Source organism: Notamacropus eugenii, chromosome 1 (assembly GCF_028372415.1).
Source record: "Notamacropus eugenii isolate mMacEug1 chromosome 1, mMacEug1.pri_v2, whole genome shotgun sequence".
NCBI lineage: Eukaryota > Metazoa > Chordata > Mammalia > Diprotodontia > Macropodidae > Notamacropus > Notamacropus eugenii.
In genome coordinates this window covers 602,399,050-602,420,328 of record NC_092872.1, presented here as the reverse complement: position 1 = coordinate 602,420,328, position 21,279 = coordinate 602,399,050, and the positions used below count along the sequence as shown (strand labels likewise).

The following is a 21,279-nucleotide window of genomic DNA, read 5'->3' as shown; positions in this document are numbered from 1 at the left end:
CAAGAGGAGCTTTGTGCAATGATATTTTTCATAATTCTGAGTTGTTTTAAACACTGGCAAGATACATGAAGTTCTATTTGACCTTGAGTTTTCAAAATGTTGTGCTGAACAGACTCCCAACAAAGTCATTGATCTAAATTTTTGTGGTTGTAGTAATGAGAGACAGCTGGCATAATGGATATAGGGCTGGCCTTGGAGTCAGGAAGACCTGTGTTTCAAGTTTTGCCTTTGACATCTCTCAATTATGTGACCATGGTCAGGATAGTGATCAAGGCAACTCTCTGTAAGTGTAAGTTACAGAAAAGTTGTGTCCTTGAAGGGAGTTTCTACACCTGGATTTCTCTATCTTGGTGAAAGTACAGATCCAGAGCAAAATAATAAAAAATATCAAGAATTTCAGGCATGCTTTACTATTGACCTAAACTTAAAACAAAATGCTTATTACTGCATATGTTCCTTGCCTAACACTATGAGAGGTGTACAATAAAACTTATTTCAACAATTTTGTCGAAATGCATTTTCTAAATGTTTGTCAAAGCAGATAAGAGGTTGAAAAATTCTCTCCAAGAAAAAGGAAAGGGAAAAAAATTAAAGTGAATTGCTAAGGCTATCTCAAATTGTGATGAATGTGCTTCTGTATATTCATGAAGTTGTATTCCGTGGAAGGAATAGCCCCATTTTGCCTCAGTCCTCCTGAGGGTTTTCTCTCTGTTGAATCAGCACTGTATTTCTCTTAAAATCACTGACTTCTGTGATACTGGGTCTGAACCCTTCTGCTGGTGCATGTTTTTCTAGGACCAAGCCCCTGTCTTTCTCTTGCTCTTTAAATCTCTTTTCTAATTCAGAACATTTTTCAGTGCTGTCAGGTCAAAAATGACATTTAACTACGGATGTGCTTTCCTCCCTTTATGTCTCAAATAAAAGACATCTAAGTATTTAAAGAACAGTGTCTTTCCCAGCAGAAAAGAATAACAGAAAAACAGAAAAATAGTTCAATATATGCTGAAGGTAATTTTCTTCTCCAGATGAACAGATCAGCCAGTACTCTAGGCCCTCAGAGGTACATTTCTTGAGTTTTGGACTATAATTCTGGGAGTTGCTACTACTTTAGGAGGAGAAAGGGGATGGTTAAAAAGCTTTTAAGTGGGTCTTTGTGGTCAACATGAAAAGAAAAGCATTCCATTCCCTCTCCCCATGATCCACCTACAGTACTGTAGCCTCCCTGTGAGATCAAATGTGAGGGCAGGTCTAGTCTCTGTAGCTTTTGTGTATATTTAGCTGGGAAGGTAGGAGTTATTGGCTTATTCCTGTGGCCTTTTTTAGTAATGCCTTGTTGGTCGTTGATGGAAAGTTGCTCAAGGCTTCCACGCAGCCTATATCCGCTTCTGTGGTTTATAATTTGACACAGCAGCTAACAGAACTCTGTTCAGTAGCACCAGATTGCATGATACTTCCCAGGTGTGTCTTACTATCCAAATAGACAAGCTATAGAATGATATTAGACAAGATAATATCTGAAAGTCTTGGCCCATGGAACAGGCCCCCTGTGTTGAGATCTAAACTTGACCAGTCTAAGACCTGTTTTTTTTTTCTTTTGTATCTTACTCTCTGTCATTTTGGGCCCAATTAAATTAAATAAACATCAAGAAAACAGATATGAGCTTGAGTGAAAGCTGATGGGGGCCTATGCCCTGTAGGGATTAGATTAAAAGATCTGACATCATATTCCAAAGACTTATTGATAAAATAAAGCATTTAGGGAGTAACTGTAGATAGGCAGGCACACTGTCTGAGTTCATACTGAATAGAACCCAGTTTCTACCTCTCTTCTCAGACAAAATTTCAAGTAGTGAGTTTCAACTAGTACATGAAATGGGACAGGCACTATTCTCTATGTCAGAGGTTTTTTAATCTTTTTTGTGTTATGGAGCGCTTTGGCAGCCTGGTGAAACCTATGGATCCTTCCTCAAAATCATGTTTTAAAATGCACAAGAAGAAATGTATGTGATTACAAAGGAAGCTAATTATATTGAAATAAAGATGTAATTTTTTTTCTTCAACCAACTTTGCTGATCCCCTGAAGTCTTTTCCAAGGTTAAGACCTTAGTCAAAAAACTGCTCTTCCAAATGGATTAGAAGATTCCCTTTTCTCAGTTTCTCAAGAGTAGTTAATAAAATTCAGATTTATTTTCCCCAAAAAAGTAACATCATCCCACCAACAATGTAGAATCTGAAAGCTTGGGTTGTTTGCTGAAAGCATGAAATTCCCTTTATTAAAAAGTGGCCTAATTATTATCCTATTTTCAATAATTCCACTGCCAGGTAGCATGTTAAGTCAGAAATAGACTTCATTCCTTACTAAGGGGAAGTTGTGATATAAAGCAAATCTTTGAAAAAAGAAGAAATTGGAGACAGAGGAAAAAGCTGTCAAATGTCCCAGATCGAATTACTTAAAGAGATTATAGATTTAAAACTAGAAAACCTTAGTAGGAGTTACCTAGAGGAACCCTTTCCTTTACAGATAAAACATTTAAATGACTTGTCCAACCAAGGTCACACAGGTAATAAATGGCAGAGCTTTGATTGAACTCAGGTCCTGTGACTCCAAGTTCCACACTCAGAAGAACAAGATTGAACAGAGCAAGAGGTTTTAATGATAATATTATTTCATATATCCTTTTATCAAGTTGTGCTCCAGTAACAGTAAAAAGTGGGCTCATCTGTTGCAGTTGTCTTAACTTTATGGTAACACTATGCTTGTCCTCTTACCTAGAGATTCTAACCCGTTTGGTGAGGGTTTTGCTGTTATTGTCATTTCAGTTATATCCAGCTCTTTGTGACCCTTAGCAAAGCTACTGGAATGGTTTGCCATTTCCTTCTCCAGCTCATTTTACAGATGAGGAACTGAGGTAAATAGGGCTAAGTGACTAAGTCACACAGCTAGGAATTGTCTAAGGCCAGATTTGAACTCATGGAGATGAATCTTCCTGATTCCAAGCCCAGTGTTCCATTCACAGTACCACCTACTTGCCTTTTGGTGCGAGCTTAGGGACATTAATGAATAAGTTTCAATTAGTTGGAGCTGGAGTTTCATTTTTTTGTTTTGTTTTGTTTTTAGTAATAAATAGATTGATTCTACCGACAACTGAAAGTTATTTGGATTGCAACAAAAAGGCATAGATTTCAACTGGCATATTTTCTCTCTCCATATAATCCCTTCCTAGTGTTCCATGCTGGGAATATCTAAAGGATATTGCAGCTAGATGGTGCAGTGGATAGTGTGCTGGTCCTGGTATCTGGAAGACCTGAGTTCAAATCCAACCTTAGACACTTAATAGCTTATGTGATCCTGGGCAAGTCCCTTAACCCTGTTTGCCTTAGTTTCCTCATCCGTAAAATGAGCTGGAGAAGGAAATGGCAAACCTCTCTAGTATCTTTGTCCAGAAAACGCTGAATGGGGTCACAGAGAGTCAGACACAACTGAAGCAACTCGTCAACAACACTGCATTGTAGAGTACAATGGGAGCTCTTCCTTGGCCACCTTTAAAAGTGCAAGCAACTCCATTGTGAACATCTACCTCTGCCTCCACCTCCCGGGTCTTTTGGCTTGGGAAGTAGAATCTGAGACAAGATGTTTTGTTTATCCTGGGACCTGTAAGAATACTCAAAATATTTCCTAGAATTAGAAACAATTGGGAGTGGAAAAACCCACTCATAAGGTCATCCCTTGTGAGGCTGGTTAGGTGATGTTACAGCAACTAATTAACTTGCAGGTGTTAGATATGTTACTTATGCTCAGAACCCTACATGGAGATATTAGGTAGGCTTTTTAGGTAAAAGGACAGCTCTTTGTGAGATGGGCATTTGTTTTTGTTGCAAAAATCTGTGTTTCTTTTCCCTTTGCAGGTTCTGAGTTCCCTTGGTTACCATGTAGTCACCTTTGATTACAGAGGTGAGATTTATTTTGAAGTGACTTTGAAGACCGTACTATTGACTCTTCTCTCTTCCTTTAACCTTGTGCTCTCTTCAAACAGTCCCTTTGATAGGAACTGAAAAATCCAGTTCTTTTCTATGTTCTAATCTCCCTTTAAGGCCCTTTCCACTGTGTGAGGGTAGCAGGAAGGCAAATAGAACTGCCTTTCTTCTGACCTGGTTTCCTGTCAAGTTCGTCTCCTCCATTACTCATGCCTTTTCCTGCACATAACAAATATTTGACTGTCCTGTTAGCGGAGACCGTATCGTTAATGCAGTAGCTATGTACATCCACCCAAGCAGGTGTGTAATAAGCACCATTTTGGGAGATGGGAAACCCTGGAATTTTCTTTCCTCTCCCAAACTTTTTCTGAAGTTAAAAAAGTAAAATGGATAAAACTAGCACCTAATGAGGATTGTATATGAAAATGGGAATCTCTTTTAAAAACTTGCTTTTCAAGTATATAATAACTTGCAGTGTGTTAAAATTCAAGCTGTCCTACTCATCTCTTTCCTTCTGAACTTCCTTTTGTTTGTTTGTGGGCATCTTTTAAAATGCTTTAATAACCCTTTTCTCCAATTTTTTAACTGTACTTTTACTAACCTTTCTTTCTCCTGATATTCCTCCCCTAAATTGGGAGGGGAGGGAAATCCCTGTAACAGATTAACATATTTAAGCAAAGCAAATACATATATTGTCTATATCTAGAACTGTATGTCTCATTTTGTACCTTAAGATCTCTTTGTTAGGAGGTGGGTAGCATGCTCCATCATCTGTAGTTATGGTTGGTCACTCATTCAAATTTCTTAAATTTTTGTAAGCTGATTTTCTTTGCAGTGTAGTTCTATAAATAGCTCTCCTGTTTCTTTCTGCCTAACTGTATATCACTTCTATTAGTCTTTCTAGGTTTCTTTGAAACTATCCCTTTATTGATTGTTATGGCACAGTAATATTGCATTATTTTGTCACTCTGAAGTCTTTTATCCAGGAAGAATTGGAAGGAAAATTAGCTAATAACCCCTTTCTATTGTGAGCTTCATCTAAACTCTTCCTTTTCCCTACCCTGTGGTAGAAATGTACCACCTCATGGAAAGCACCACCCTCTGTTGAGTTTTCTTGCTCAACTCTGTATTTTAAAAAGTAGATGAAATCACATATGGCTGGCCAAACTTCTCCAGCCATCCTCCATCTAGTTCTCATCAATTTAAAATCTTTCATTGATACCATACATGATTCATTGTCTTGTCTTTGCCATGTCAGCAGTATGCTCTAGGAGTTTGGCTGTATTGCTGATTTCACCCTGTGTTTGACAGGTTTTTATTGTATCACTGTTTTGCCATCTGAATCGAAGCCAGTGATATGTACAGGAAAAATTCCTTGTGAGTTTCATTATATTGGTATGCTGTTATGCAGCATATTAAAAATCTATTTTCTGAGTAACTTGAAATTTTGACTCAATTCAAGTCAGCAGACATTTATTAATCTCATATTATGTATGTGTCAGGGACTGTGCTGCCTTGTTTCTATAAAAGCAAGTCCCTGGCCTTTCTTTCTACAATTCAGCATTTGAACTGTGTGTACTACAAATATCAAATCTATTGAATAAGAAAGCAGCCTTGAGGCATAGACAAAGGGAAAAGTATTGGGATTTGCCCCAATGGGTTGACTTCTCTGATGTTTGTATTTCTTTAAAAATATCTTTTTAAGGCCATTCCTTTCTCTTCTCTCCCCCTTGAATCTTCTTCCTCCTACCCCTTTCAGTCTAAACCAACGAATCCATAAGTATTGACTAAGCACCTACCCTGTGCCCAGTATTATCTGAATACCATTGGAGATACAAAAAAAGACAATTTTTTGTCTTTGCCCTGAAGGGGTCAGGTTTTAAATTTATCAGAACTCAACTCAACTCAACTCAACTCAACTCAACAGAGGGTGGCTGGATAAGTTTGACCAACCATATGTAATTTTATCTACTTTTTAAAATACAGAGAGTTGAGCAAGAGAGCTTTCCATTAAGCTATGTGTTTCTGCCAAGAGGTAGAGGAAAGGAAGAGTTTAGATGAAGTGTATGATATAAGAAAACTAGCTAACTTTCCAGTTCTTCCTGAATGAAGACTTCAGAGTGGCAAAATATTTACTCAGTGAATTTTTTTCCCTCTACCCTCCCCCCACCAATTGAGGAGACCAGTGAGGAGGATAGTTTGACTAGAGCAAAGAGTGTGTGTTTGAGAATAGTGGAAAATAAAGTTAGATAAGTGAATCAACAAATCAGGTAGAGGCTAGGTTATTGAAAGACCTTAAAAGTCAAGTTGAGATATGTAGAGTTTTTGTAGTAGGAAACAATTACAAGTTTTTAAGCTAGAAAGCAACATGATGAAAAAGAGTTGTTAAGAGCTTAACCTGGCAGGGTAGAGGAGAGATAGGATTGGAGAGAGACTGGACGCAGGGATGCCATCTGTCTCATAGGGAATCCTAGTGTGAGGTGCTAGTGACAGTGACAATAGAGAGGAAAGGACTAGTGACCAGGGATGGGAAACCTGTGACGTCAAGGCCACATGTGGCCCTCTAGGTTCTCAAGTGCAGCCTTTTAACTGAATCCAAACTCCATTTGTTCTGTAAAGTTTGGATTCAGTCAAAGGGCTGCACTAGTATGAGAGAGTTTGAGACTTCACTCATCACTTCCTGTGATAGTTGGACCTGAACAGGAGTAACAAAGGAGTAGCAATGAGCAGGATCTTGTAAGCAACGCTGGGGTCCCAGCTGTGTGAGAACCTGTTGCTGACACTTGGGGATCATGAATTCCTCCAAACTCTTGTGGCCTTTACCATTTGTACCATTTATTCAGCACTGTCAAATGCTACCTTGTAAGGTGTTGTCTTTTTACAAATATTGTATGACTCCCCCAATTATATTGTGAGCCTTGTGAAGGAAGGCAGACCATGTCTCATATGTCCATGTATCCTTAATGGAGCACACAATGTCTTATACAAAACAGGCACTTTGTGGAGTTGCTGCTGTGTAGATTTTCACTCTGAAACTTCAGGCACTTCCTCAGAAGACTGGCTGGAAAAACCATATTGGTATAGTTTCTGCTTACCCATTCTCCACCCCTATTGTAACCTTCTAGGACCTGAGAAGCACATTTTACTGCCCTAAGTCCCATGGTTTTTGCTTATGCATCAAAACTAGCTCATTCTAAACCTTGTGATGCCTTTAAAAAAAAATCATTTGATGATGACTCATTGCCAAGCTGCTCAAAAAAACAGCAGTCATTGATTTCTTTTTGAGGTATAAGGGAGAAGAAAGACAAGGGGAATGGACTAAGAAGAGATATTTTAAAAACACAAACATCAGGGAATGCAGCCCACTGAGGCAAAACTCCTTATTTTCCTTTTGTTAATGTGTCAAGGCAACTTCCTTCTCCAAGAGGCCTGGATGTCTGAGGCATGAACTGTAGAAAGACCACAGACTTCTCTTCATGCTTCTCTTTAGCATAGGCTTGCACAGCCTGTCATGAGGAGTTGCTTCATTTCCTGTAATAATTGTTGGAAGAGTTCCAGAAAAACTCACCTGAGATGACTAGCATTAGTTTTTTCTGCTGCTACCTTTGGCAGCAACTACCTCGAGAAAAGCATTGAGGTGACTGGCACAGGATCTAGAGAAAAGAGGGAAGGCAGACTTAGAAAAAGCATTGGAGTGCATGTGCCGTAAGGGATAGGGATTGCTGCCCACCTCCTCCCAGACCTTGCTATGGAAAAATGAAAAAGACATACTATAAACAAACTAAAATAACTCCCTTCCTTTGACCTACCCATTCCACTTTTCCCAGTAACTACCAAATTTAACAAAGGAGTAACCTCCATTCACTGCTTTCAGCAATTCACTTCTTACTCAGTTTCTTGCAATCTGGATTCCTCCATCAACATTCTACTGAAATTGTTCCATTACATGTCATCGTTTGACCTCCTCAGTTGCCAGATCTCATTGCCTTTTTAGTGCTCATTGTCCTCGACTTGTCTGTAGTATTCAGACTGTTGGCTGTCACTTGTCTTGTTAAAGATTTCCCTTGCTTTTGTGACACAGCACTTGCCTCGGTCTCTCCCCACCACTCTGACTACTGTATATCACTGGTTCCACTTTTTTGTCCTGATCTGTTGCATCTTTGATTCTCTTCTGTCTTCACCGCCTTTCTTGGCTCCACTTATCACTAGTAGGCAGATGACTCTCAAAATCCAGACCCATATTTTCCATTACCTAATAGACATTTCCATCTGGATAGTCTAAAAGTATCTCAGACTGAAAATGGCTAGAAATGAACTTTTCATCCTTTCTTTTGAAACCTGCCCTTCTTTATGATTTCCCTACTTATGTTAATAGTATAATTCCCCTGGTCATCTATGCTTATAATCTTTATTTCCTCCCTAACATTTAGTAAGTGGCTAACTAATGTTGATTGTACCTCTTCAATTTCTCTGATATTCACTCTTTCAACTCCCTGTCACCTAGAGTATTACAGTAGTCTCCCCACCCCCCTTACTCTCCTCATTCCAACCTTTCCCAAACCTCATTGCCAGAATAATCTTCCTGATCCTCGGCTTTGATTACATCATCCCTTCCCCACAACCCTGCTCAGAAAACTTTCAGTGATTCTGTTGCATACAGAACAAATTCCAAACTGGCTTCAGCCTACATTATCTCACACAATATCCCCCTTCTTAACTCCCAAACTAGACTGTTCCCTATCTCTTAAATAGCCCTTGTTTTCCTGCCTCTGTCTTTTAATTCCTAATAGTTAAAATCCTCAAGTTCTAACTCCTTTCTCTTCCTGTTAAACTGCAAGTCATCCTTTAAGGCCCAACTCAATTGATACCTTCTCCATGAAGCAATCCTTGATTCCCTCCCCACTTCCCAAACAGGGAATGAATGGTCCCTCCTGGACCCTCAGAGTACCTTGTTCATTGTTCTTATGTATTAGTATATTCTGTTTTCAATTACTGTTATTTGTGTATATTTGTTATCTCTCCTTTTAGAGTGTAGAATCCTTGAGAGAAGCAACCAAGTCTCATTTGTCTTTGTGTCTTCTCTAGCACTGAACGTTTTTCCTTGGACATAGTAATGAATTTGGACTTTGATATGCTTAAAAAAGAACTTCACCTAACAAAAATAAATGAATTCCAATTTATAGTCTAATCATAGAGGCCAGCATGATGTGCCTCACCCTGATTCTGCCATTAACTGCCAGTGTGACCTTGGGCAAATTGCTTCCCAATCAATCAGTCAGTAGGTAAACATTTATTAAGCACTTACTACTATGTGCAAGGCACTGTGCTATGCTCTGGGAATACAAAAAGAAGCAAAAGACAATCCCTATCCTTAAGGATATAATGGAGGAGAGAACTGACAAACAATTATACAAAGCAAGCTATACAGGATAAATAGAAAATAATTAGCTGAGGGAAAGGTTTAGAATTAAGAAGGGTTGGGAAAGTCTTCCTATAAAAGATGAGATTTTAGTTGGGACTTATTTTGGGCCTTGGTTGTTTTTTTCCTATGAGGAGGTTCAACTATGTGATCTCTTGAGGTTCCTTCCAGTACTAAAAAATTCCAAGATTTTTCAGTCAGTTTTCACGAAAGCCAGACAGGGTCAGGAAGTTAAAAACACTGGCCAAATTCTAGATGTGAAATTATTTGTCATTATAATACAGATCAGAAATTTTATGACATCACATATCTGTCTTATGCCAGCCTTCAGTTACTACAGATAATCTTGAAGTGACCACATCAGGTTCAGTGGTAGTAATTATTTTCCTCTACCAAAAAAGAAATTACCTTGTATTTATTTTGTGTGTGTGTGTGTGTGTGTGTATGAGAGAGAGAGAGAGAGAATCACATACACACATTTTCTCCCGCAGTAACTTTAATTGTCATTGATGAGAGAGAGAGAAGAGAAGAGCAGGGGGTGAGGGATGGAATGGAAGGGAATGACTGAGGTTTTTTGGATGAATCTTACTGAATGAGTTCCTCTGTTATTTACCAGTCAGTTCATAATCTGTGCTAGCCATCATTTTGTGTGGCATTCTGCGGAGGTTTGTGGGTAGGAGGTCACAGTTTTCCCTGGGAGGACTAGGTCAGTAGAGCTAGTGATTACAAATTACCAGGAGGGTAATTGCCATGAGGCAGTCTTTCCAGTGCTTGCATTCTTTCAGGCTTTAGAAATCCACATATTTGCTTGGAAACAAGTTTTAGTTAAAGAATAAATGAATGTTTCAAGCTTTTTAGAGGCTCACAGAATCACAGATTGCTACAGCTGGAAAGAGACTTCAGAGATCACCTAAACTGAATCTCTAGTTTTATAGATGAAGAACCTGTGGTCCAAAGAGCAGGAAAGATTTGTTCAAATGTCTGATTAGTGGGAAGGCCTGAATTCTGAACCCAGGTTTCCTGACTCCCAGTCCTGGGCTCTTTCTGCTGTAGTTTGCTTGCTTATATAAGAAGGTGCAATGAGAATAATTGTAAAGTGCTTTGTAAACCTTAAAACACTTAAAAATGTTAGCTACTATTACATTTATAGTTATGAAACTCTCATCCCTTTATCCTTCAATCTGTAGTGATTCTGCAGTGTCAGTATAATGTGGTGGACAAGTGTGTGGCTGTGGCATGAGCTACTCATAGAATCTCACAACTAAGAGTTGGAAGGGATGTTGCATCATTCAGCCCCTCCCTCCATCTCCAGTCATGCATCTTCTCCTTGGGTGCCGTGATGGGGGGCTAACTAGCAAGGGGATTCCATTCATTCTATGCTCATTGTTAGTTTTGTCTTCATTGTACTGAAAGCTACAACCTACTGAAAAGCTGGTGGAGCTTCCTCCAGCCATGGGGATTCGTCTTATTTCTCAGCAGTACCTCAGAATAAGCCTTCTTCTTGTATGTGACAGCCCACAAATGATTGCTTTCTGGGCATGCATATGATTGGTATTTGACCAGTGGCTTTAAATGTGAAGATCTTTCATTTGTTCTTTCTTTGGATTCCTCTTTTTCAGGCTGGGGTGATTCAATTGGAACTCCATCAGAACGGGGAATGACCTATGATGCGTTACATGTTTTTGACTGGATAAAAGCAAGGAGTGGTTACAATCCTGTGTATATTTGGGGCCATTCACTGGGCACTGGGTAAGGTTTCCATTCACCTGGCATCTAATTGCCTTTGGAGGGGGATATTGGGGAGGGGGTTAATCTTTTAAATTATTAATCTATCCAGTTCTTATTGCTTAAGCCCCATTTTCTTTGAACATTTCTGAAACTTATCCCTAGGCATTTTCCATTGTATCATTAAACACTTTAGAATTAAGAGGTACAATAGTGTAATTGATGGAGTGCTGGGCTTAGAATCCATCAGCCCAGGGTTCAGGTCCCACCTATGATGAAACTATGACACTTTCTCACTGTGTGACCCTAGGCAAGTTGGTTAATTCTCTGTGCCATAGGCAACTCATCTAAGTTCCAGAAGGGTTTTCCTCTGTCTGGATGAAGGGAATTTTGACACTAGCAACCTCCCACACTGAAGAAATAACAGATCCTTCCCTTATTCCCCTAGCCTTTCCCCACTTTAATCTAAGAAGTTGATTCGTGCATAAAAATCCAGTTAAAACCTTCATTGCTTTTAGAGCAATAATCTACTTTAAAAGTCCTTAATTGAGGGAAGACATGAAGGAGGGAAACAGGCAGTTAGACTAGATTGGAAGCAGAGGGTGAAATGATTCCTTTCCTTCTAGAGGAGAAGGGATGCTGAGCCCCTTATGTGTCAGTGAGGACTGCAAGAGACAGAAGGATATGGGCCTATTTAGCAAGGCAGAGGAGCTATCACTGTGCCTGTGTTGGAGAAAGGGAGGAAAAATTACTGTACTAGGAGAAAACTATATAAACAGAAATTTAGGAGATTTACATGAGAACCTAGGCTTCAGCTTAGGTTCCAGAGCTTTATAGCCCAATCAAAAAGATTCAGGGTATGTATGTTAGCTGCAGAAGGCAGAAAAGCATCAGTGCTGCCTTTGAGCGGATTTGGGCCTTCTTTTCTTTTCTGTTGAATCAGTTGTCCCAAACCTGGTTTGGTTGCCCACCTGCATAAGAACAGATTGCCGTGGCCAGTAACCAAGATGCAGGCTGTGGGATGGAACCCAGCATCACTTGAAAGTGGAACAGATTTCCTGGGAGATATTTGTCTGACTTATTTTGATGTCAGTGAGGAACCATATCAGATTTGAATGGAAGAGGTGATGAGAGTAATGATGCCATGCAGGAATGTAACGTACTGTTTGTAAGAAGAAAACCTATGGAAGTTAGTGTCCTAGGCATGTATACTGATGACTTGGTTGGCTTAATGTATCTTTTAAATTTGGTAATTCAGTGTAAATGAAAGGTGGAATCCGCCCAGTCTAATTCTCTCTTAATAGCTAGAATTTATACAATGCTTTAAGGTTTGTAAGGCACTTTACACATATCTCATTTGCTCCTCACAGCAACTCTAGGAGATTTATCTCTGTATTAGCCCTCATCCACAAATGAGGAAACTGAGACAGCTACAGGTTAAGTGCCTTGAGTCGCAGAGCCAGTGAGTGTTTGAGGCTGCATTTGAACTCAGGCCTTCCTTACTTCAGCTCCAGCACCCCATCCACTAACCACCTTAACACTAAACAATCTATCAAAAAAGCATTTATTGAGTGCTTATTATAATGTAACAGGCATTCTGCCGAGGAGATACAAAGTAAGGTAAAAACAATCCCTGCCCTTAAGGAGCTCACATTTTAACGGGGGAAACAACATGTAAATAACTAGACACAGATAAAATCTAGAGACCGTAGATGGGAGGTCAGCTCGGAAAGGAAGGCCTCCTACTGATCAATTTGTGTTGTTGGATCTGCAAATAGGTGCTCATGGGAAAGGTGAGGTCCTTAGGGGAAGTGGTCTGTACCATTATGCCCCCCTTTTATTTCATCATAACTTGTATGAGAGCTACCAATTCCTCTGTACCCAAAAGGATGAATTCCTTGAATACATGCCAAAGCTGGATGGAGTAAGGTGCCACAGGATGTGACACTCCATCTGATGACTGGCCCTCCAGTCCCATTACCTCCATAAGGCTATAAAGGATGTTTGAAATAAACTTCAATACCAGCTAGAGGAGAATGAAAGGTGGAATGAGAGTCTAGAGGAGAGTGAGAGTCTAAATTGGGACTGCTATGCTGATCTACTCAAAAAAAGACAAACCGTTTTCCACTGGCTTCCCAATTTTTTCATCAGAAATGGTCTTTGTACAACCAAACCAGTGTGGTCTGGGTACAACTGCAGACAAAGATAACTGTGTCCCTGTGTGTGCTGCCTAGGTTCAGAAAACATGCAACAGGGATAAGTAAGGAGAGATATTTACTGCATGTGCTGGGTTGGTTCAGACAACATGCCTGTTAGTGGCACTTTCTAAGCAATGAATCATGACGTTCTAAGTAGTTTCTCCTGAGAAAGTGATCAACGTGCTTTCCTAAGTCTGTTAATTGAAAGAGTTATTCCTTCCTGACAGGCTTTATGGACATAGGCACATAGTGGTCATTTAGGAAGTCGACTTACCCATTACCATTAAAAGTATTCATCCATTCTCAAGGTGGGAGGTGAAGCGAGTCATTGCTGCTGGAGGAGAGCTCAGCAGACACAGATCCTGATTAGGAGTCAGGGAAGGACTGAGCCTCTTGGCCCCAGGACTTTCTACCTTTTATATCTTTCAAAAGGCCCTGAAACGGCAGGACAGGTTCCCAGTCGTCAAATTACAGTGTCTTTTCTTGAAAAAACAAAAATCCCTCGAAAAGAAGGTAGATTATCATTTCATTGATGGTGCTTTTATGCCTATCCTGTTGAGGGCTTAAACTATTCTTGTCTTGATTAGGAAATAGAAAAGAATTAATTTTTATTTATAATCAATTTCCTTCCTTTTTTTCTCTCTAGGGTTGCAACCAACTTAGTAAGGCGCTTATGTGAACGAGGTAAGAACGTCTAAGACCACTAATAAGGCATTTAATGATCACCATGACTCTTCTATGGCCATGCCTATATGCAGCATGTCACAAAAATGTGTGCTTTTCCCATATTCTGAAGACACATTGTATTCTTATTAAATGAGATAGCTTCTCCTGAAGAGTCTTTTCCATCAGAAAGTTTTATATCACTAGATCTCCCTGTCTCACGTTGTCTATACCTCAGGTCTGTACACTTGAGGGTCCCCCATCCCACACACACACACACACTTAATTTCGAGTAGGAAGTAGGTATCTGTCTCAGAATAGAATTGTGATGGATTTTTCGCTGAATCTGAAGTGCTGATTGGACCCTGCCTCTGCCCAGTCTATTGTGCACATTCCCTCTAAGTTTCTCTTCCTTGTCATCTTTCTTTAAACTTGATATATGAAATCTCAAGGCAACTGATTCCATTTTCTTGACAGCTCTAATCACTAGGACATTTTTTATATCAAGCCTAAATCTGCCCTTCTAGAAGAAATTTCACTTTTGTAGACAAAGCCATAAACTTCCCAATGACATGTCAGCTCCACTCTGGCATGTGCAAATGAATCAAGGCTCTTAGAGTTGTTTGTTTTTTTAAGACAAGAACAAAACAAAACAGAAAACCAAAAAGCTCCTGTGTTAGGTTCTCCTACTGTAGGGTAGGGAGCTAAAGGCAGCTAATACTAAGTTTCACACCTATACCCTCCCTGTATTTACTTTCTAAGATAGCTCTGTACTAGGTGGAATCAGGACTCCTCCTCTCCCTTCCACTCCTCTCTGTAAATAATAACTTTGAAAAAATAGCTGGAGCATGGACTAAGACATGAGAAATGACTTGGAGATTTGGTATCTGTCAGACCTTATTATTTTAAGTTGGATCAGTCTTTTGACTTCTCGGTTTCATGTGTGGGCTTTGGGCAAATAACTCGCTTCATCATGCTTGCCCTACCCACTTTGGAGTTGGGAAGTTGTTGTGAGGACCATGGAATCTGAGTCACAGAGAGTTACAGTGAAGTCTCTAATTTATCTAGCCCCAAGTATGAGCCAGGCAGTGTCCTAAACCACTTTAAAAATATCTCATTTGATCCTTACAACAACCTTGGAAGGTAGGTGCTGTTATATAGATCCCCATTTTAAAGTTGAGGAAACTGAGGCAGAGCAAGGTGCTGATTTTTCAGGGGTCACACAGTAAGTGTCTGAATCTGGATTTGAACTCAGGTCTTCCTGATTCCAAGCCCAGCACTTAATTCACAGCACCGCCTTGCTGCTTCATCTGATCCCACTTATATCTGAAAAAGAAAAAGTTGCAGACAAATTTTAGATCAAATTTTTCTGAACAACAGCTATCCAACAGAAGCCATCCTTTCTCATATGCTGTGAGTGGCCAACCATTCTCTGTTTGAAGAATTTGGTGATGAGGAATCAGCTGTTCCCTGAGCCCTTTCTTTTGGATAGCTCTGTAGTTTGGAAGCTTCTGCCCTCAGAAGCCAAACTGAGCAAATCTAATTGAGATACTTGGAAGATAGTTTCTTCTTGTGACATGGATCTCAAAGTCCTTGGTTACCCTCCTCTGGACGTTCCCACTTATGAATGTCTTTCCTAAAGTGTGTGGCCCAGAATTGAACAGTCTTCTAGCCGTAGCTCAACTAGGGCAGAGTACAGTAGGGCTATCACCTCCTCATTCCTGGAATCTGTGCACACCCTGGGTCACCCATATCAGGTACACAGATTGATAAGAGTGGAATGGGGTGGTTTCTGGACTAGTGTGATCCTGGGTTTGCTCGGGTGTTCCTGAGGTCATGTGCTTCTCACTCTGGTCATACTGGAATTCCATATTGTTTTTAATAGTGATTCCCCTCTCTCCCTTTTGAGAAGGAGGCTGGATTAGATGTGAACTCTGAGGTTCTTTCCAGCTCTAAATCCCTGCCCTAATTGGTCAGAGTCATCATCAGAATGGAGCCATGGGTGCTTACTCTCAGGAACTTTATCTGCAAAGGACTTTTCTCATATCCCTTTGGCACAGTTTGTGACAGAGGGTATTCAATGCCACTTAAAAATGGCATCATCCTGCCAGGGCTTATTTCATCATCATGTTTTCTTTTTCCCTCCCTTGTTTAGAAACTCCTCCAGATGCCCTCATATTGGAATCTCCATTTACAAACATTCGTGAAGAAGCAAAAAGTCATCCATTTTCGGTGGCAAGTAGAGATTTTAAAATGGATTTTCCTGGTTTCACTTTAAGCAGAGGCCAACACATGTGCCTGCACACAGACTCTGTATTACTGGTGTGGAACAAGATGTAGGGTAAAAAATGTTCTTACACAGACCATTCCAAAGAGGAAGGAGCCAAACCCCAAGACTGCTATGAATTGGCCTGGATCTTAGGGAGACCTGGCCATTTATGCACTCTTCAGAAACGGGGAGCTCAGTCTTTTGGCAATTTCCCTAGTGAAATATTTATTTAGGAATTTAAGGGAAGGTCATGGATGTTAAAAGATTGCTTCACTTTATCTTCAATTCCCTGAATTGAATTCAATTCAGATCCTGCCAAGTGTATATGGTAGGTTTATTTAGGATTAGAAAGTGGACATTATGGGTTTAAAAGGAAAGATTCCTTGGGTTGGGTAGGCATATGGGATTGTGGGGAAACTGAGGACAGTGCTCAAAACACACACACACATACACACACTTGTATATGTGTACACACATACACGCACTTGTATATGTGTGCACACATATTGCTGGCTGTGACTAGAGAATCTCAGTACTGATTTAATTTCTCGTGTTTGTCCCCCATTGTTTCCTTGAAATTCTTGGGTTTCTTTTTATTTCCGTATTTGGTTTGAACTCCTGGAGTGAAGGAAACTCTTGGATTCCTCTCTGAATTGTGATGTCACACAGGTGCATTGCTTGGGGCAAGGACCATTTTAATCTTTATTTTTAAAATCTCCTTTTCCACAATAATTTATGATTCAGCTGTGCCTTGTAAAGAAAAGGATCAGAGGTCACTTATTTCTTTCTGTGTGGGATGGCTGTTGTTGGTTTTAATTCTTTCATCTCCAAATTGAGTCCTAGCTTATCCCACCTTGTAGAAAGTGACCTTGTTTGAAAGCTGGCCCCTGAAGCCAGATTTTTACAGACTGATAAAAATCTCTGTGGTAGCATAGGGATAATTGCTGTATTGGAGTGATTCATTTTATTATCTTTCCCCCATAGTAAGAGAGACTAAGAGTAACAGGCATTTATTAAGTGCTTACTGTGAAGCACCCAGGTCCTTCAAGTCCAATAGAGTATAAGTTCTTAGAAAAAAGAAGAGGTTGGAATTAGGACAACCCACCCTGTTGTATACCACTCTGCTCAGTACCAGCTCTAGGAAAGAATTCTCATGACTTTTCTTTTTGGTGAGTGGATGAGGCAGGAATTTGTTCTTTGAAGTTTGCATTCAGTCAAAGGGCTGCACTTGAGGACCTAGAGGGCCACATGTGTCCTCGAGGCCTAGGTTCCCCACCCCCAGTATAGAGATTGCTGGATTTAGAGTCAGAAAAATTGCCTTCAAATTCTGACTTGGTTATTTATGTATTCATAGAAATATAGAAGACCTTGAGCACATTTGTCCTTAGTCAGCCTCTTCTTTTTAGTGCCCTCCCATCAAGGGAAATATAAGCTCTTTGAGGTCAGGGGCTTCTTCTGTCTCCAGCCTTGTACAGAGTACACACTTATTAGGACAGCCCTCGATGGCCTTCAGAGGCTTCACGTAGTTAAAGCAATCATTGAAGAGGGCCTTTAGTTATCTTTGCTGAAGGACAGGCAAGACAAATGAAGAAGTGGATGTGAACCTCTTTGCATTGGCATCATTTTTCACATCCTCAATGACTTTAAATTAACCCTTTGGAGCATTTGTTACTCAAACTAAATTGGAAGTACTTATTTTGACTATTTAATTCCAATTCAGCTCAGTAAAGGTTTACTTATTGAGCGCAGAACTGGGCTAGATGGGGGCCCCTGCAAAAGATCCAAGGTTTCTATGGACATGCTCCATACCCTGAGGGAGCGCGCAGTCTGAGGAAGAAAGGGCAGTGCACGAGGAATAAATGAGAGGTGTGAAGTCTGAGGGAGAAAGGTCTTTACTCCCAGGGGGGAATTGGCTCCAGGGGAGAGGAAGGACAGTTAAATTGGGTATTAAAGGGTGGGTTGGAATGCAGTAGGGAGGTGGGAGGGGAGGGCATTCTCACCATGGGTACTAACAGAAGCAGAACAATGAGGCACATGCAGAGGCCAACTGCTTGTGCAAGTTGTGTTAGAATGTAGGAAACCTATAAGGGCAGCAGATGAGACAGTGCTGGAAAGGAAAAAAAGGATATTTTGTTAGAAACAATTTTGTCTTTCCTGTGTCTCCAGGTCTACCGATACTTTCCTGGATTTGACTGGTTCTTCCTCGACCCCATCACTAGCAGTGGGATTAAATTTGAAAATGATGAAAAGTAAGTGACCATTATCTCTTCTGAAGCTTTAGTTGTCAGGCAGAAGCCCCAAGTTTTCACATGCTCTAGGTCTATAATTGGGAGTGTTTTAAAATCTCTGTGAATTTTGCATTCCTCGTGGGCCCACAGAGTGTCACTAAATCTTTCCTTTTTTCTTTTCCTATACCAGAATCCACATTTTAGTATGACTAATAAATTCAAAAATGTGTGCCTTAAAGAATAAGAAGGGGATTACAGATACCTTTTGTGCAGCTAAGTGATACCAGGCTAGAGCACCAGGCCTGGAGTCAGGAAGATTCACCCTCCTGAGTTCAAATCTGGCCTCATACGCTTCCTAACTGTGTGACCCTGAGCACGACACTTCACCCTGTTTCCCTCAGTTTCTTCATCTGTTAAAATGATCTGAAAAAGGAAATGGTAAAGCACTCCAATATCTTTGCCTAGAAAACCCCAAATGGGGCTATGAAGAGTTGAACATGCCTGAAAAATGACTGACCAGCAACAAACAACTCTTCATACAGTAGCAGAGACGGAGAGCGCTGGGTTTGGAGTGGGGGCAGACGCTGGGTTCAAATCCCACCTCTGGCATTTCCTAGCTGTGTGGTTCTCTCAAGTTATTTAACCTCATTGTGCCTCAGATACTTCCTCCTTTACTACTAAGGCATAGACATTTGAATCTGCATTCCCAGAAAAGAGTAGGTGCATTTACATGAATTTATACTTACATTTTCAAAGTATACAGGGTATACCTTTATTTAAATAAACCTGCTTCAAAGTCCCAGTTTGGTCCTGAAGTGGCCTTACCCTAACTTATGGCATTGCACACAGCAGGAGCTTAATAAATATTTGTTGAATTGAAAGCAAATCATCATTCAGAGAAGAGACAAATGACATGATTCTTCATATTTATGAAATGTCTCACAACAGAATTCTTTACATACTTTATAGTAGACTACACGGTATTTTGGGGGACCATATCTATTTTGTAAAAAAGGAGGCAGTCTTGGAGTAAATATCCATATTTTATTTCTTAAAAAAAAAACGTGTAGAGATTGATTTTAGTGAAGATTTTTGATGATGATAAAGAGCACAAATCATCCAACAAAGGTAGAAATTAATTTTTTAAAAAAGGACGTAATGGTTTAATCAATTAAATTTGCTTTGCCACCATATTCTTTTAAATGAAATTCAATCCATAAAATGCTCTAACTACTTTTTAATTCCTCCCACTATCTGCATAAGTATTTTTGTCTATTCCCATTTACTTTTCTCTTTGTTGGCCATAATTGCTGTGTATTGTGTTTTTTCTGACTCTGCATTATTCTATAAAGTTCTTTCCATGTTTCCTTTGAACATATGTACTTACCAATCTTAATGCCGTTGTAGTATTATATTACAGTTCCCCTTTTGTGTTGGACGTTGAAGTAGCTTCCCAGTTTTTGCAGTTCTATGTATGCACTCTGATCTGTGAATGGATAGCTCTTTTATGTTGTTGTTTTTGATAATATTTTGAAGGTATATTAAGTTAGTATTTCTTTATCAAACTTACAAAATCTGTTGCATTTTTTTTTAATTCAGAGATTTAATAATGTAGCTCAAGATGTCATCACTGAAGCCAACATGTCCAACATTCCCTCTCACAAATACCCACATACGTACTATAAGAATGAGACTTTCCGTGTACTTACACTAGTCACAGGGGCCAGAACGCTTTCTTATTTTAGTATCTATAACTTGTGTGTTGTTCTCATTCCAGTGTGAAGTACATATCCTGCTCCCTGCTTATTCTTCATGCTGAAGATGACCCCATCGTCCCATTCCATCTAGGAAGAAAGGTACATGGCTGTGCTTGGTGGGGTGGGGGAGAGGAAAATGAGCAGACTGTTTGAAAGAATATGGGGCCCTCAGTGACCTTGGCGACTTATTGATAAAGACAGGAGAAGATCAATGGATCCTGGGTTTAAAGCTAAAAGGGTCTCAGAGGGCATTGAGGCCAAGCCCCTTGTTTTTCAGGTGAGGAAACTGGCTCAAGGGTGTTCAGTAACATGACCAGGGTCTCAGAGGTACATACCCTCGGACTCCAGAGCCAGGACACTCTTCCCTGTAACTATGTTGTTTCAAGGGACCATTTTAGAAATGATGCTGCACAGAAACTAGAAGTTGGGATGCCCTGCTGTATCTGCTATGCAGTGAACAGATTCTTTAAAAAAATGAGGCTTTTGGGGAAACTTTTCACTAGAATAGTAGGAATGTTTGAAATTGATGTGGGACTAGAAATGGGTCCTGCCCTCTCCCCCACACTGTATGAGAGAAAAATGAGTGGGAAAAAATAGACAAAATTACTAATGTAGACTTGGTGGCCGTAACAAAAAAGTAGTTTTATGGATTTTTATGGATTGAATTTAAATGGATATTGTGGCAAAGCAAATTTATTTGATTACATATATATATTCATTATTTTACTACAGCCTTTTTAAAATAAGGAATTTCTCCCTTTGCTAGGTGGTTTATGGACTGTGGAAAAGGCTGATAGATGCTAGAGTTTGGTTTAAAAAATTGTATACATACATGTATACATATATGTACATATATGTGTATATCTATATATATCTTCAAGGAAATAATTGGCTGCTTGAGTGATGATTAAGAATAATTTTAAAATATCCATTCACAAATCAGCATAACTGGTTTGTTCACAAGGAAATCCCATTTTTATTACCAAAGCTGGGACAGGCAAGAGGAATGTAATTACAGTGCTCTGTGGCAGAAGAGCTTCCTGTT

The 21,279-nt window shown here is 39.8% G+C and overlaps 1 protein-coding gene across 5 annotated transcripts in view; it reads left to right on the top strand.

The window, feature by feature from the left end:
- Window positions 1–21,279, top strand: part of ABHD12 (abhydrolase domain containing 12, lysophospholipase) — a 141,677-nt gene that overhangs the window by 115,193 nt on the left and 5,205 nt on the right. For all 5 annotated transcript variants that reach the window (XM_072634656.1, XM_072634658.1, XM_072634659.1 and 2 more), the window contains exons 6-11: window positions 3,907–3,952; window positions 11,014–11,143; window positions 13,964–14,001; window positions 16,136–16,215; window positions 18,416–18,498; window positions 20,255–20,333. In XM_072634656.1, coding sequence (XP_072490757.1) covers window positions 3,907–3,952; window positions 11,014–11,143; window positions 13,964–14,001; window positions 16,136–16,215; window positions 18,416–18,498; window positions 20,255–20,333 — 456 coding nt within the window. The remainder of the gene's footprint in view (window positions 1–3,906; window positions 3,953–11,013; window positions 11,144–13,963; window positions 14,002–16,135; window positions 16,216–18,415; window positions 18,499–20,254; window positions 20,334–21,279) is intronic.